Source organism: Lissotriton helveticus, chromosome 3_1 (assembly GCF_964261635.1).
Source record: "Lissotriton helveticus chromosome 3_1, aLisHel1.1, whole genome shotgun sequence".
Lineage (NCBI taxonomy): Eukaryota > Metazoa > Chordata > Amphibia > Caudata > Salamandridae > Lissotriton > Lissotriton helveticus.
The window spans coordinates 1,153,013,139-1,153,030,672 of record NC_136061.1 but is presented as its reverse complement, the minus strand read 5'-3'; the positions used below and the strand labels follow the sequence as shown (position 1 = coordinate 1,153,030,672).

Sequence of the window (17,534 nt, the reverse complement as noted above, 5' to 3'; positions counted from 1 at the left end):
TTAAGACTTTGCATCTAATGTTTTGTAAATTAATACTTTGCCCTTGGTAATGCTGAAAAATATGAGAAAATTAACATAATATACTGTGTTCATAGCAGTCCTTTGAGGAGGAAGACTAGATCTATGCAAAGTCCAGTTAGGTCTCTTTTTTTCTACTGCTACTATGCTTTCTTGGTATAGAATAAAAAATAGCAGGCAGGTGTTTGAATGCTTACCAATTAGCAACTGTTATGTTTTTGGTCATAGGATCTAAAATAACGTGTATTTGTAAAGCGCACGTTCACCCTCAAAGGGGCATCTTGGCTCTGAATAACAGATGTTTATCGTTACTCAACTCAATGGTAATCTCTAGTTAGTTAATTGTAATCATATTTGATGCATAATTTTCCATTTATTTACATTATTTCAGGTGCGAATCCAATGGTACCTGCACAAGCAGCAACTCAACGATTGATGAGAAATAAATCACACGAAGCGAATTCACCGGCTGCGATGCTAGAAGCTAAGAATCAATTCAAATTAATAACAGGTGCACCTAATGCAAAGGGTAGGCATTATCTGCAAGAACCAATTGTTACTCAGCAACAGGAAATACACCCTGCTTTCACTCGGCAGCGATTGGGCAGCAGTGAACATGGGCATAAGTCTCCGTATCGTGGAAGTCATGGTGGTGTTCCCAGTCCAGATTCATCCGGCTCACAGATATATGGAGATGGCTCGATTTCTCCTAGGACCGACCCACTTGGAAGTCCTGAGGTTTTCACAAGGAACAATCTCAATTTCCATGCTGCAACCAGTTCCAGTCCTATACATGCAAGGACTCATTTGTCTCCACCGGTAGCAATGATTCATGGTTCACCAGTGCAGTCATCATGTGCAATGACTGGGAGGACTAATATATCTCTTTCCCCAACCTTGGCTACAAAAAGTCCTGCTATGAATAAAACCATGTGTAATTATCCAACTAACCTAGATATGCCTCGAGCAATGTTTCATCATAAGCCATCTCAAGTTCCCCCCCCACTACCACCACCTCCTCCACCTCCATGTGTTCTTCAGAAAAAGCCATTAACTTCAGAGAAGGATCCACTGGGTATTCTAGACCCCATTCCAAATAAACCAGTGAATCAGATTCCTGTTCATATAAGCCCATCTAGTTTCCACTCCAGTGTTCACACTCAGGTCCCTTTGATTAATGTGAGCATGCCACCTGCTGTAGTTCCTTTGCCAAGTAATCTCCCTTTGCCAACTGTAAAACAAGGTCACATGAACCATGCAACTCATGTTCAACGAGTTCAGCATTCAGCTCCTACTTCGGTTTCTCCTTCACCAGTAACATCACCAGTCCATATAATAGCATCAGGAATTGGAAAGATTGAGGCATCTCCCCAAAGATCACGCTCCTCTTCCACGTCTTCAGATCATGGAAATTGTATGTTGCCTCCATTAGGACCACAGACTACTTGTAGTGCTATTAAAGTTCCTTCAAGGTCACCAAGATCAACAGTAGGATCTCCTCGGTCATCCATGCCTTCAAGTCCTTCAACCAAACCTGACGGACTTCAACAATACAAGGATATCCCTAACCCACTGATGGCTGGAATGAGTAATGCACTGAACCCTCCAAATAATGCAGTTTTCCCTCCTCTACCTGCTGGTAGTGGTCCTTTAAAGACTCAGCCAGGTTTGCTAGGAATGCCTTTAAATCAGATATTAAATCAGCACAATGCTGCCTCTTTTCCCGCAAGTAGTTTACTCTCAGCAGCCGCCAAAGCACAGCTAGCAAATCAAAACAAACTTGCTGGTAGCAGCAGTAGTCAATCTGTAGCTGTTACCTGTGTTGGCAATGTTGAAGGTCATAGCACTTTAACCACCATGTTTCCTCCTACTGCTAACATGCTGTTACCAGCAAGTGAAGGACAAAGTGGCCGAGCAGCACTACGAGATAAATTAATGTCTCAGCAAAAAGACAATTTGCGAAAAAGAAAACAGCCAACCGCTGGAGTGTTGAACTTGCTTAGACAGTCTCAGATGGATAGCTCCGGAGTACCTAAGTCTGTACCTGATGTGGTTAGAAAGCAAGGGCAGAGTTCCTTTCCTGTGAATTCCATGTCTCAATTACTTCAGTCTATGAGTTGTCAAAGCTCCCATATGAGCAGCAATAGTACCACTGGCTGTGGGAGCTCACATACTGTTTTACCCTGCTCTACAAATCAGCTACATTTTTCAGACAATGTGAACTCTGTCCCACTTCAGAATTCTGCACACACTTTACCTTTAAGAGGCGAAGGTATTCTCTGCCAAAATGCAAGCACTAATTTTGTCCGTGATGGCAGTCCAGTCCAGAATAGCCAGGTTACAGGATTGATGCATCAGAGGCAAGCCACTGGAAGTTGTGGGGTCCTTGGTCATTCAGGACTGGTGATGGGGAACTCTTTACATCTAAACCCACCTTTGTCGAGAATGCAATCAGCCACGACAATGATACCCAACAGTATTGCTAGCAGCTGTAGTCAAGCAATTTCTGAACCAGGTAGGATTTTGCCAACAAATTATAATTTTGCTTTTCTACATCATATGTGTAACTCATGATTTGTTCAATATAAACCTGTGATTCTCTGAATGCATTTCTCCATCATTTAGACCAGAAAGCAAATCTTTCAAAATATGAAGTTGTGTTCGTTATTTTTCTTCCAAATATTGTACTGGAAGAACACACCGCTTTTTGGAATCCCGACTTCCAGTGTGAATTCACATCAATGAGATTACTTTTCCTTGTGTCAATTGAGTGTTGTGATTCAAGGCCTATCTCCTTTAGATTCCTTTAAATGGTGGGCCCTTTAAATTTGAAACATCTTCAGATTCCATGCTAGCGCATTGCCTCAAGTTTGTAACAGGTACAGCTCACAAATGTCATTCCATCTCCCAACTTAAAACGGGCACAGGGCGTGTTTACACAGTGGTGAAGGGAGGGGACCAGGCCTGAGGTGACGTGTGCAAACACGCCCTGTGGCGCGTTTGAAGTTGGAGAAATAATTCCCCTTCAATCCTGAGGGCCCCTGGGAGCAAACTAGCCCACCAGGTGCTTCCAGTAACCGCCATTGCGCTGCGTTAGAGAGGTGGTCCAGGCAATACCCCTTTTTACACCTCTCTGCAACGCAGTTCTGTGGCACTTAATGGAGGTACCTAGAGGGCTAATTGGACTCTAGGGACCCTCAGGATTCAAGTGGGCTTAATCTCCCAACTAAAAACTGCTACAGGGCGCATTTACACAGTGGTGAAGGGAGGGGACGGGGCCTGAGGTGACGTTTGCTAACACGTCCTGTGGTGTGTTTTAAGTTGGGGAATTAAGTCCCCTTTAATTCTGAGAGGACATGCCCCATTTTACACCTCTCTGCAATGCAACTCTGTTGCACTTACTGGACATACCTGGTGAGTTAGTTGGCGCCAGGGACCCTCAGGATTCAAGGAGACTCTATCCCTCAACTTAAAACACCCACAGGGCCTGTTTGCACACGTCACCTCATGCTCCCCTCCTCCCTTCACCAGTGTGCAAACACACCCCGTGGCGCTTTTAAGAGGTAGTTTTAATCCCCCTGCCCTATTGTGTACTAGGGGCTTACAGAGGAGGTCATGCTAATCACAGGGGTACCCCAACGCATAGTGTTCCCTAGTGTATGTAGGTGTTTTCACTATATTCGAAGTGTCTTTTAGCATACCACTGGCTCTAGGTCTGGTTAGTAAGAATCGGTTAACACCAGTACCTGTCTGAAAAAGTTGTGGGCACAAGATGATTTTGTAACAAGGCCTCTTTCTGCTCCTTTGTTGGTTCTTTCTGCACTTGTCTTGCTTCTTCCTGCACTTTTCTTCGTCTTTGAGGACTTCTGTTGCTTTTTTCTGCATCTCTTTTGCTTCTTTCTGTGCGTTTTTTCTTTCTTTCTTCACATGTCCTACCTCCGTAGGCATAGTTTGAAACTAGCATTTAAAAAACCTTAGAAATTAACTTAAAAAACCATTGGTTTCAGGCACGTTATAGTTAGGAATTAGCATTTAAAAAACCTTTGTAATTCACTGAAAAAACCATAGGTTTCAGGAGCGTTATAGTTAGTTGGACATTTCACTCGTACAAAACCATAGAAATTCGCCTGTTATAGTTAGTTCAGCTAACTATAACTCGCGCGCCCGCAATGCACTGCTGATGACGTCACATATTACATCACTCTTGACATGGTCAGTGACATCACTCATGACATCACTGATGACCTCTCAAATGACATCACTGATGACATCATCCTTGTGATAGAGTGGCAGACCTCCTCTCACCCTAATATAACCTTTGATACACACACTCAAAAATAGAAACTAACATTTTCAAAACAATGGACACACCAATACCAGTTACAACACACCTATTCAGTAATTCCAAGATGTGTACACACATCCACTCATTCAGCAACAGTCCTATATAGTCACTCATACATGTACTCACTCATCATATGTACTCATAAACCTATACATCCTGTTACACACCGCCACTCATCCAGAGTTATTCACACACATAGTCACGCATGCAAATAAAGTATCAAACATCCATTTACTTGCATATACAGTTATACACACACCACCACACTTACTCCTACAGAAACGTACACATACTTACTTTCTTGAACAATTACTTATAGAAACACATATGTTCGAGGCATTTGAGCTGCAGATTGCACACTATGCATAGATTGCCACCTATTGTTGGGCCCGGATGTTTGCAGTTTGTTTTGTAGAAAAGTCTTTGGAAGTCACGGGATAGGTGACTACTCTTTTGGATGATACTGTGCATGGTCATCGGCTCCATCCCCAGATTGTTTTTTACCGCCACCGGGCTCAGATGTGTTTCCAGCGCTCCGTGTTGAAACCGAATTCCTTCGGCGCGCAATCCTCACCAACTTTCAGAAAATGAGTTTCGAACGCTTCTCTACTCGACGCTACTCTTCAACGTCTAATACCTCGATTCCGGTCGACGTCCTTCGGGCCTAGCTAGGCCTCGACTCCAGCTCATGGAAAGGACTCCCTTCAAAAAGTGTCCTCAATGTGCGTCGAAGTTTCCCCACACCGACCTCCACGAGGTGTGTAACCTCTGCCTTTCTCTGGAGCACGAGGCAAAGGACTGCTCAGCTTGTGCCTCTTTCCGCTCCAAAAAGACTATCCGGGACCAAAGAGGGAGAAGAACTATGGCTCGATATTCAACTTCCATTCCGGACGACATCTTTGAGGAAGGCGTCAACGTCCCAGAACAGCAAGACGTCGACAGCAGCTCCGAACAGGAAGAAGATTCGGATGTCGAGGACATCACTCCAGCGCAACGGGACGTAAGTAAGACAGTCGACCCCTACCCTTCCTCGACACCCCCAAAGAAGGCCCAGGTCACACCCTCGGGTGCACACCGACACTCCGCTTCTACTGCCCCACCTTCGGGCCCTGCAAGGAAGCCAATTAAGCCTTCAGGCGACTCGGGCTCGAGTCAGCCTTCCCATAGTGCCGGCGCTAACTTACCGGCACCAAAAAAGACATTGATGCCGGCTATGCCGACGCCCAAACCATCGCCACCGAAACACACAACTCCTTCGGCACCGAAACCCAGGTCGGAACCAAGTAAACCTTCGGATTCCAAAAAACAATCGGTACCGAAAAAAGCATCGGATCCGAAAAAACAACCAGATCCGAAAACAACACCCGACCCCAAAAAATATCCGGAACCGAAAAAACATTCGGAGTCGAGAAAGACTCCTGCCTCCCCGATAAAGGACATAGTAAAAAACAAAAGCAAGCCGCTTCGGTGCCGAAACATTCTCCAGCACCTACAGATCAGCCTCCGGCAGAAGACTTATATTATCCAGACCCTTCTCAAAAGACTCTGGCTAAAGACCCAATCACTGGACAGTTGATTTTGGCCTCGAAAAAGTGACCACTGGACAAACCAGCCCCAGCTCCGCATGCAAAGAAAAGGGACATGGCTACCTCGCCTTTAAGACCGCCTACTCCTTCTCCTCCACCTATGCCATCACCACAAACTCCTATACCACAGCATTCCCCAGCATCCTCTCATAGGGATGATAGTTCTGATGATATGGGGGTAACATGCCTGATCCAGACACACCTGCAGGATCACCCGACCCATGGAATGATTATACCACTCCAGATGTCCCAAAAATCCCTCAGGATGACTTGTACCTCTCACGGCCTTCCCCACCGGAAGATACCATAGGGTTTAACGAATTGATACACAGGGCTGCACAATATCACGGGGTAGACATACACACAGACCCTGTAGACTTCCTGATGGATACCTTTGATAACGCACAAAGGTCTACATCCATCTTACCAATGCTCAAAGGAGTAATTAAACACGCTTCTGAAGTCTTCAAAGATCCAGTCAGAACTAGAATCATTAATCCTCGTGTAGAGAAGAAATATAAAGCCGCCCCTTCAGATCCAACATATATTAAGGGACCAGTACCACTAGACTCACTTGTAGTTTCCAACGCACGCAAGAGAGCAAACTCGCAAACATCAGGTGATGCTGCTCCACCAGATAAAGTCTAAGTTATTAGACTCATCAGGAAACAGAACTGCGTCTCAAGCAGCAAACATGTGGTGTATCGCCAACACACAGGCATTGCTAGCTAGATATGATAGAGCACATTATGACGAATTAGAGTCAATAATGACACACCTCCCTGATAAGTAAAAGGATAGGGCACACAAACTCATCCAAGAGGGTAAAAACATTACAAATACCTCCATCGGGTGTGCCCTCGACGCAGCAGACACTGCGTCTAGAGCAGTCAACACCAGCGTCTTACTACGCAGACACGCCTGGCTACGTATATCAGGATTCAAACCTGAGGTACAAACTGCCATTCTTAATCAATCTTTCTATGAGCAACACCTATTTGGACCCAATGTGGATGTATCGCTTGAAAAAATGAAAAAAGATACAGGCACCCCCAAATCTATGGGAGCCCTGCAGTCGCAGGCTCCCAGACGTTCATTTTGTCGCTCATCCTATAGAAGTGCCACCAGAGGATACTCCTCAGACACAGACTCAGCCTCATACAAATGCCCTACACAATCCACTTATGGCAAGGGCTACCAAAGGGGTGGGTACTAACAACAACAAGGGCAGAGGTAAAAATAACAATTCCCGCTCTGCCTCTACCCCTGCCCAATGACTCCATTCCTCTTCCCCCGCCCCACTCCACTCCTGTCGGGGGAAGACTCCAACAATACCTGCCAGCCTGGGAAAACATCACATCAGACAGGTGGGTGTTACAAATTATTCAATCAGGTTATTGTCTGGAACTAAAATCTACCCCCCAAACATACCACCCAGGCAGCGCCCAATATCACAGGAACATTTAACATTGCTCAGACAAGAAGTAATATCCCTCCTGCAGAAAAATGCAATAGAGATAGTTCCAGAGCACCACAAAAACAAAGGAGTATACTCACTGTATTTCCTGATACCAAAAAAGGACGGATCACTAAGACCCATCCTAGACCTCATACCTCTAAACGTTTACATTCAGTCGGACCATTTCCATATGGCCACACTTCAACAGGTCCTTCCACTACTGGTGCTAAACTACTTCCTTGCCACTTTAGATCTCAAGGACGCCTACTTCCATATTCCCATCCACGCGGCACACAGGAAATATCTCAGATTCGTGCGAGACGGGCAGCACTACCAGTTCAAAGTGCTCCCATTCGGAGTCCAACAGCGCCAAGGGTGTTTACCAAATGCCTAGCAGTAGTAGCAGCACACTTAAGAAGACAGCACATACATGTCTTCCCATATCTGGACGACTGGCTCTTAAAATCCAGCTCATACAGCCAGTGTGTACACCACACCCACGCTACCATTCAACTGCTTCACAACTTGGGATTCACAATAAATCACACCAAGTCGCATCTACAACCCTCACACATACAACAGTATCTCGGCGCTACAGTAAACACCCAACTAACACTAGCGTATCCCTCTCCAGCAAGGATAACAAGTGCACAAACTCTTCTAACAAAGTTCAAGCCGCAACACTCACTACCAGCTTGAGTGTTCATGCAGTTCATAGGAATGATGGCATCTTGCATATTCGTAGTTCCTCACGCAAGATTGCAAATGAGTCCACTGCAAGAGTGCCTAGCACGACAATGGAACCAGGCTCAAGGTCAACTAACAGACCTATTATTGGTAGATGGTCGGACTCATCATTCTCTGCAATGGTGGAACACCAAAAACCTTTCCAAAGGGCGGCTGTTTCTAGAGCCAGTTCCTCAAATAGTCTTAAGAGCAGACGCATCGCTCTCAGGCTAGGGAGGCCACCTCCTGCATCACACCATGCAAGGCAGGTGGACACCGTAGCAAAAGCTATTACACATCAACCACCTAGAGATACTAGCTGTATTTCTAGCCCTAAAAGCTTTTCAAACTCAAGTGTCAGGCAAAGCTGTCTTAGTTCGCACAGACAATATGACAGCTATGTATTACATAAACAAACAAGGAGGGACACACACTCTGCAGCTCTCTCAGTTAGCACAGCAGATATGGAGATGGGCTATACCACTAAACATCTTCCTATTAGCCCAACACGTCCCAGGAGTACAAAATACCATGGCAGATCTACTAAGTCGACAAACTCCGCAAATCCACGAATGGGAACTTCATCCACAAGTTCTTCATCCGTTCTTTCAAATGTGGGGACAACCTCAGATAGATCTCTTTGCCACCCACGAAAACACGAAATGCTCAAACTTTGCCGCCAGATATTCACACCCATTGTCCAAAGGCAATACGATATGGATGAACTGGTCCGAACTATTTGCGTACGCTTTTCCTCCTCTCCCACTACTTCCGTTAGTGGTACGCAAACTGCAACAACATTCCCTGACGCTCATTCTAGTCGCTCCAACTTGGGCCAGACAACCGTGGTACACAACGCTGTTGCAGATGTCTGTAGTACCACACCAAAAACTAAACCTATCTCCACGCCTATTAACACAGAACCATGGAGAGATCAGACACCCGGACCCAGCTCAGCTCAACCTAGCGATCTGGCTCCTGAGGTCATAGTTTGGTTACCTCAACCTTCCCCCAGAATGTATGAACGTTATTAAAGAAGCTAGACGTCCCACCACTAGAGCATGCTACGCTGCTAAGTGGAAAAGTTTCGTCATATACTGCCAAAACAACCAAATTAATCCTTTAGATGTGTCTATTCAACACATCATTGAATATTTATTGCACCTTCAAAAGTGTAACTTAGCCTACACGTCTATCAGGTTACACCTTGCAGCCATTGCAGCATACTTGCAAAATAGACAACCTCTATCTCTTTTAGAGTGCCATCTATTAAAGCTTTTATGGAAGGACTCAAAAGAATAATTCCTCCCAGAACTCCACCTGCACCAGTGTGGAATCTAAATGTGGTTCTCACAAGATTAATGGGACCTCCCTTCAAACCATTACATAAATGCGAATTGCAATTTCTAACCTGGAAAGTAGCTTTCCTAGTAGCCATCACGTCTCTTAGAAGGGTTAGTGAACTGCAAGCATTTACCATTCAGGAACCCTTTCTGCAAATGCATCATAACAAAATGGTTCTTCGTACTAATCCAAAATTCCTTCCAAAAGTCATTTCCCCTTTTCATCTAAATCAATCTGTTGAGCTGCCAGTATTTTTCTCGCAGCCTCAAACTGTCGCAGAAAGAGCTCTGCACACTTTAGATGTCAAGAGAGCATTACTGTACTACATTGAAAGGACACAAACCTTTCGTAAAACAAAACAACTTTAGTGTCTTTCTCACCGCCACATAAAGGCAATCCCATTTCAAAATCAGGGATCGCTAGGTGTATTGTTAAATGTATACAAATATGTTATCAAAAAGCCAAACGCACATTAACAATCCCACCAAAAGCCCATTCTACCAGAAAAAAAAGGGGCTTCAATGGCATTCTTAGGAAATATTCCCCTAGATGACATATGCAAAGCAGCCACATGGACTACACCGCACACATTCACAAAGCACTATTGTATGGATGTGCAAACTAAACAACAAGCCACGGTGGGCCAGGCTGTACTGAAAACTCTGTTTCAAACAACTGCAATAGACTCTGGTGGTCGCTGCTAGGTGTGCGAACTGCTACATAATCTATGCATAGTGTGCAATCTGCAGCTCATATGCCTCGAACGGAAAATACTACTTACCAGTATGCATCTGTTCTTGGCATGTAGAGCTGCATAGTTGCACACGCCCACCCGCCTCCCCGGCTACCTTTATCTGTTCCAGTATTATCTCAATTAGATACATATCACATGGGCATCACTATCTCTTATACAGCTCCATCACTTCCCTAATGGCGAAAAACAATCTGGGGATGGAGCCGATGACCATGCGCAGTATCATCCAATTGGAGGAGTCCCCTATCCCGTGACTTCCAAAGACTTTTCTACAAAACAAACTGCAAACATCCGGGCTCAACACTAGGTGGCAATCTATGCATAGTGTGCAACTCTGCAGCTCTACATGCCAAGAACAGATGCATACTGGTAAGTAGCATTTTCCTTATTTATACAGAAACTCTTCCAATCTCTCACTCTCACATATACTTACTTATATACACCAAAATTCACATATACTAGTTTAAAACATATGTAGTTACTCATAAAGACACTATTGAGAAAGTCATTCACTCACTAACACACCCATACACACACTCATCCATCCATACAGTCCTGCACACATGCTGTCTTTAACACATACAAACAGTGAGTCACTCATTCATGCATCTATGTGCTAAGTAATACCCCCCACCGAACCATACAGACACTCATTCTGATACTCAAAAAAACAACAAATAACCCATATAGACACTCATGTAGCTACTCACCAACCCATGCAGCCACTTAAACACAAAGTGAGAGACTTATACAGATATGTACATATTTAAACATTACTTGCTAACCCATGTATTCACAAAAATACACTTAGTCAGTTATCCAATCATTTTTACAAAACAAATCGTCCATTTAGACACTTATATACCCATTTATTTTTCCATCGACCTTGAGATATACAAATATAAAACATATTTAATTTTCAGAAAAACACACATTCACTGGATGATGTCATCAGTGATGTCATTTGAGATGTCATGAGTGATGTCACTGACCATGTCATGAGTGATGTAATATGTGACGTCATCAGCAGTGCATTGCGGGCGCACGAGTTATAGATGCTGAACTAATTAACGGGGGAATATCTATGGTTTTGTACGAGTGAAATGTCCAACTAACTATAAAGCCCCTGAAACCTATGTTTTTTTTCAGTGATTTTTATATATATATAGATATACATATACATATACATATATCACCACACAAGTTGCCCTGCAATGAGGACCACTCCTCCGACAGGTGGGTTACAAAACCTTTATTGCAGAAAAACCAGCACATCGGCCCGCTTTTTCTTAGTCCTTGCCAACGCGTTTCAGAGCCTTTGCGCTCCTTCATGGGCGTAACCTATATGTGGGTCCCAGCATTCCCAGCTTGTTCTCACACTTTTAAAGAGCTCCAGTGTCCGACTCCACAGTAGTGTCTTCTGGGAAATGCGGTTCGTTTCCGCCATATTTAAAATCCTTCAGTGGATTTGATGCCTGTGACCCACTGGAGGGTTGTAATAGACAGTCCTGTAACAGTTCGCTAAAGCATAAAATCCACTGGAGGATTTTAAATATGGAATATGGCAGGGCAACTTGTGTGGTGATATATATGTGTGAATATATATATATATATTTATATATTTTCCACCCAATAAACCCACGATGGGTCCCGCTTCTTAGACGTGAGGAGTGTCCGGCAAGGTAGTGGGCCTCAAATATCCAACAAAGAGCTGCAAAAATCCTCAGTACCAGTATTCCTGAGACGATCAATCACAGAGCCGACGCTCTATTTCAGTCCAGCGTATGTTTATTCACACACGGCAACAAAGTAACACCCAGCGGGTTTCGTAGTTAACACACTCCGTGATCACGAATTAAGCATATGCTCACTTCCTGCTACATTTAAAGAGGCAGAGTGTGTGTCTCATTGACATAAAGAAAATACTTTGCATTGTTGGATGTATATCGACAAAATAAAAGCAGTGAAAGTCTGTATTATTTACAAGGACTTAAGTTGTGGCTTTAGTAAATTCATTGTATTATGATATTAAATTCTAGAGCATACAATGATATTTTAAGCACATGAGTGGCGTCGTTGCAATACAGTTTTTTGTACATTTGTTTCACAGTTTCAATTACATGCGTTCGCTTTATTCGTGCGCACCAACTGTTAAACATCTGGACTGCAGCTAGCGCATGGAGAAAGTAATAACTCACACTCCATAGCTTATGTCAAAATAAAAGCAGCAGTTGTTGATAAAGTTATTCAATCGAGGATGTTACCAAACTATTTTACCACAACATTTAGGCCCCAGTGGGCAAAGCAGTGCTTCTCATTCCCATGCCGATCTATTCCGTGCATGAGAAACTGAACATTAAAGTGATTGACACACGTATACACTCATTTGATTGACGCCTAGTGCTTCCAATTCAGCCAAGTGGGCATTATAGTATTTTTTTACAACCATTTAATGCATGGAATAATGCAATATTTCTGACCATGTGTATGGACTAAACATGTACTATAGGTCACAACCATAAAATAGCCTCATACAACAAAAGCCACAGTGGGCATTCCAGACACGTTCTTCATATTGGACAGAGATAATATTAACAAAAAAGCCACCTATGTACAATGTCCATATAAAAGATATAACCGCTCCCCTGCTCTTTCAAACAATTTTCGTGTGAAACAAACAAAAAACAAAGCTTTGATTAAAACCACAGTTTTACAACACACAACGTTAAAAAAGGAATCCGCCTATACAAAAGAGAAAGGGTTAAGTATGCAGAAAAATTTAATCACCCTAAATGTACAGCCATTTTCTCATCCATATTCAATCAGTTTGGATGGACGGTATTATATTTGATTATCATTTTGGACTCCAGTCTCCTTAACTCCATGACCCTATCGCCTCGTCTCTCAAGTTTGGGGATAGTATCAAGTTCAACAAATTTAAATAAATCGCTGTTCTGGGTATGGTTGGTTTTAAAATGGCGCGCCACCTGATAATGTTTGTCATAATTCCGAATGGTGGGCATGTGTTCCAATATACACTACTTTGCCTTCTGAATAGCGCTGCCTAAATAGGCCAATTTACATAGGCAAAGAAGAGCATATATTACATACTCAGAACTGCAAGTAAGATGCTTGTCAATCAGAAATGGTTGTTGGTCAGCAGATAGTTTAACTGACTTACAACCACTGCTAAAACTTACAAGCCTTACACTGATTACATGTGTAAAAGCCTTTTATAGTACTCTTTGGTTTCTCAGAATTGTTATTGTTAATTGTGACTTATAAAGCACTTAATACCGGCAGGTGTCTAAGCGCTGTGAGAAGAAAGCTACAGTGCCCCCAAGTGAATATGGCCCCTGACTGAATGGAATTAAGCCAAGACTTCAATGAAGAGGAGGGTCTTATCGTGGAATGACATAAGGAATCTTGTATGGAACGTGCTTTCCTAAAAGTTATTCCAGGGTTTTCGCCAATTGCTGTTACTAAATGAGGGTCCATTTTTAACACATTCCAATGTTTCTTTAAACTTTTTTTTTTTTTTTTTTTAAGGTTCCAAGCTTGATTGTTGTATCTACTGATGAACCTGATTTTCTGTTCCTGTGTCTCTTTTGAATTAGGACATAATAAATCATTCCTATCAAGTATCATCACCTTGTCAACTGCTCTTTGAAAAGTTTTATTACTATAGCCTCGTTCACTGAATCTTTGTTTCATAAGTTTTACTTCATCACAAAATCCCTTGTTGGTACTGCAATTCTGCCTGGCGCGCATAAGCTCGCCATACGGAATGCTTTCAATCTGGGAAATAGGATGGCAACTATCGGCTCTCAATAAATTATTCCCTGCCTTTGATTTCCTGAACAGTTGACTGACTAGCCTGTTATCCTGAGTGGTGAGTCTAAGATCAAGGAACTCAGTTGTCTCCTTATCAGTGTGGCTGCTGAATGAAAGTTAAAGTGTATTGTCATTTAGAATGGAAAGAAACTCTAGAGCTTCCTCCTGTGTTCCATTCCAAACACAAAAAATATCATCAATGTAGCATACCCTGAGGACGGCATGGGTTTAAAAAGTCCGATGTTGTTGACTACTTGCTCCTCCCACCAGCCGAGGTATAATCCTGCGAAGCTGGGGGCGAAGCAAGTACCCATTGCCGTCTCCTGGGTCTGTCTATAGATTATGCCATTGAACACACAAAAATGACTTGTGAGGCAAATCAAGATCATTTCAATGATCATCTCAGTATGTATCATGTAAGAGACAGATCTCTCTTTCAAAAAATGTCTACATGCATCAGTTCCCAAATTATGGGGGATGCAGGTATAAAGACTATTGACATCCAGACTAAGGAGAAGATATTCTTTTTTCCATTCTATATCCTTCATACATCTCAAGAAAATCGCCTGTGTCCCTTACGTGCGAAGGAAGTGTCTGTACTAGTGGTTGGAGAAAGTGATACACGTACTTCGACGTGTTTTCCAGCATGCTTCCCCTGGAAGAAACAATCGGTCTTCCAGGAGGATTAATGGTATCCTTATGGAATTTTGGCAGTGAATAAAGTGCCGGTATTTTAGGAAAATCTGCATGATAAAAATTGGAATTTTTCCAGTTCTAAAATTCCCTGATCTTTCCAATCACTAAGCTTCCCTTCATACATTTTGTTGTTCTTTTCAGAACAATCTCTAGATTATTTCTCATATCGTTCCACATCGTTAAGTTGATTTAAACCTTCATTCAGGTACATCGTTAGTGGCCACACAACATTCCCCCCTTTGTCAGATTTTTTGATGAAGATATTGGTATTGCTTTCTAATTCTCTTAGGGCCTCAATTTGAACCTTTTTCATATTTTTTGTACCATGAACTTTTTTAGTGTTCATTCGCTTAAGCTCAGCTATCATACCCTTTTCAAATACATTGATAGTATCATTCATGATTTGAGGTAAACAAACATTTCTTTGGCCTGAAACCACTGGGGGCACTCATACCAATATTAATATCATCATTCATTAAATTAATGATGGAATTGTCAATGAAATCGGTGCACCTTCTAGTTCATGCATAGTGTGCAACACATAGATTAAAACTATGTGTGCTGCAAGTCTATTTATATTTCTCAAGTTTCCAAGTGTGCATAGTAGCAAACCATTTTTCAGTTTACGCACAATATGAAATAAGTCAATGCGACTTTCAGTAAAGTTGAAATTAGCAGTTGGGCAGAAGGACAGTCCTAAAGATAAAACATTAATTTGCAGTTCAGTTAAAGTCAAATTAGATACATTTACCACAGTTCTGGTATCATTATTTTACTGCTTTCTTTCTCCTCGTTAGAACTCCCACAGGGCTTCTGTTGTGATTTTTTTGGCTGCTGATTTCCTCCTCTGCCGCCTTGCCCGTGACCTCTTTTTGCTGCTGTTCCTCAGCTGCTTGGGTTGTTTATTCTTCCACGGGCCATGAGGTCGAACTCCTTTAAAATACTTCCTTTTACCCGTGCTTGTTCCTTTTGTGCTGGGGCATTATTAGCCTCCTGGTCGCTGCCAATTATTTCACTTGTGTCAATCACCGTGATGCTTGATGTGTTTACCGCACTTCCCTTTGAAGTGGAAGGTTATTCATCTACACTCGCTTCCTCCACCACTGGTCTTAGGTGGTCAAACTTTTTCCCAAAAGTTCAAATTTGCCCTTTCTGATAATCGAGAGCATCGCAAGAAATTTTCTTTGTTTTTTAATTTTTATTTCCTCTTGTACTTCAGACAGTCTTGTATCTGTTTTCGCCATTTCTTTATCAAATTCTTCCTGTTCATATAGCCCCTTTAGTTTCATGGTGATGTCCTCTATTTCTTGTTTCAATTTGTCACCATCTTTATGTGCATATATAACCAATATGCGAAGCATTACTAAGGAGCATTCATGATTGTGGGCCATCCACTCTAACAATATGTTTGGATCGGGATTGTCAAAAGTAGGTGTTCTAAAGATCCTTAAAGCTCGTGGGACACGATTACATTACAATAGGTGTCGCATTTGCGAGAGATTAGGCTATTGGCATTGTAAATGACAATGCCATTTATTTATCTGTTTTCAAAGCCAACACATAAATAAAAATGTTGTCATTTACAATTTCAATGGCTCTAACTTTTGCAAAGGCGAGACCGTTGCATTGCAAATGCTTGTTTATTGGATCTTGCTCACTTGTTTCAGATGCACTGTACACTTCCTGTAGGGCTGCTAGGGGGAAAGAGCTTCTCTGCATCTTCCCGTCTTTTGATATCCTTATTTTTTGTCATAATAATGGTTTATTTTGAATTAAACCCTCACAAATCAAACACTACTCGTTTTGGAGGAACGCAGTTTCAATATCAAGTGCATTAATCACTTTATGCGATTTCGCGATTCAAACTCTCAAAGCCTCTGTGTATTTCATTTGAAAAATGACACCGCAAACAATTCCGACTTCAAAGGGGTCTCACCTTCCCGGAGCTGGTACCCGACACGGGTGTCCTCAGACTCCAGCCTCTATGCCAGTACAGTCCCATTCCGGTTTTACACCTAGTTTGTCAATCCGGTCTGCAAAGTCAATAAATCAATGCCGCTTTATTCACTGCGGCGACGGAGGCGGGCAGGAGCAGCTTCAAAATAATCCACCCAATAAAACTGCGTTAGCTGCCGCTGCTTAGACGTGAGGAGTGTCCGGTGAGCCTCAAAAATCCAACAAAGAGCTGCAATAATCCTCAGTACCAGTATTCCTGAGACAATCAATCACAGAGCCGACACTCTATTTCAGTCCAGCATACGGTTATTCACACGCTGCAACAAAGTAACACCCAATGCGTTTCGGAGTTAACGGACTTCTTGATCACGGGTTAGGCAAATGTTCACTTCCTGCTACATTTAAAGTGGCAGAGTGTGTGTTTCATTGACGTTAAGAAAATACTTTGCATTGTTTGATGTATATCGACAAAATAAAAGGAGTTAAAGTCTGTATTATTTACAAGGATTTAAGTTGTGGCTTCAGTAAATTCATTGTATTATGATATAAAATTCTAGAGCGTACAATGATTGTTATTTTCAGCATATGAGTGGCGTTGTTGAAAATACAGATTTTTGTACATTTGTTTCACTGTTTCAATAACGTGTGTTCTCTTTACTCGTGCGCACCAACTGTTAAACATCTGAACTTCATCTAGCGTATGGTGAAAGTAATACCTCACACTCCAGCGTATATGTCAAAATAAAAGCAGCAGTTGTTGATAAAGTTATTCAATCGTAGATGCTACCAAACTATTTTAACACAACAGTTAAACGC

General features: G+C 42.5%; 1 protein-coding gene across 2 annotated transcripts in view; it reads left to right on the top strand.

Annotated features, from left to right (window-relative positions):
• Positions 1–17,534, top strand: part of MBD5 (methyl-CpG binding domain protein 5) — a 501,160-nt gene that overhangs the window by 176,917 nt on the left and 306,709 nt on the right. For both annotated transcript variants that reach the window (XM_078681764.1, XM_078681763.1), the window contains exon 6: positions 410–2,533. In XM_078681764.1, coding sequence (XP_078537890.1) covers positions 410–2,533 — 2,124 coding nt within the window. The remainder of the gene's footprint in view (positions 1–409; positions 2,534–17,534) is intronic.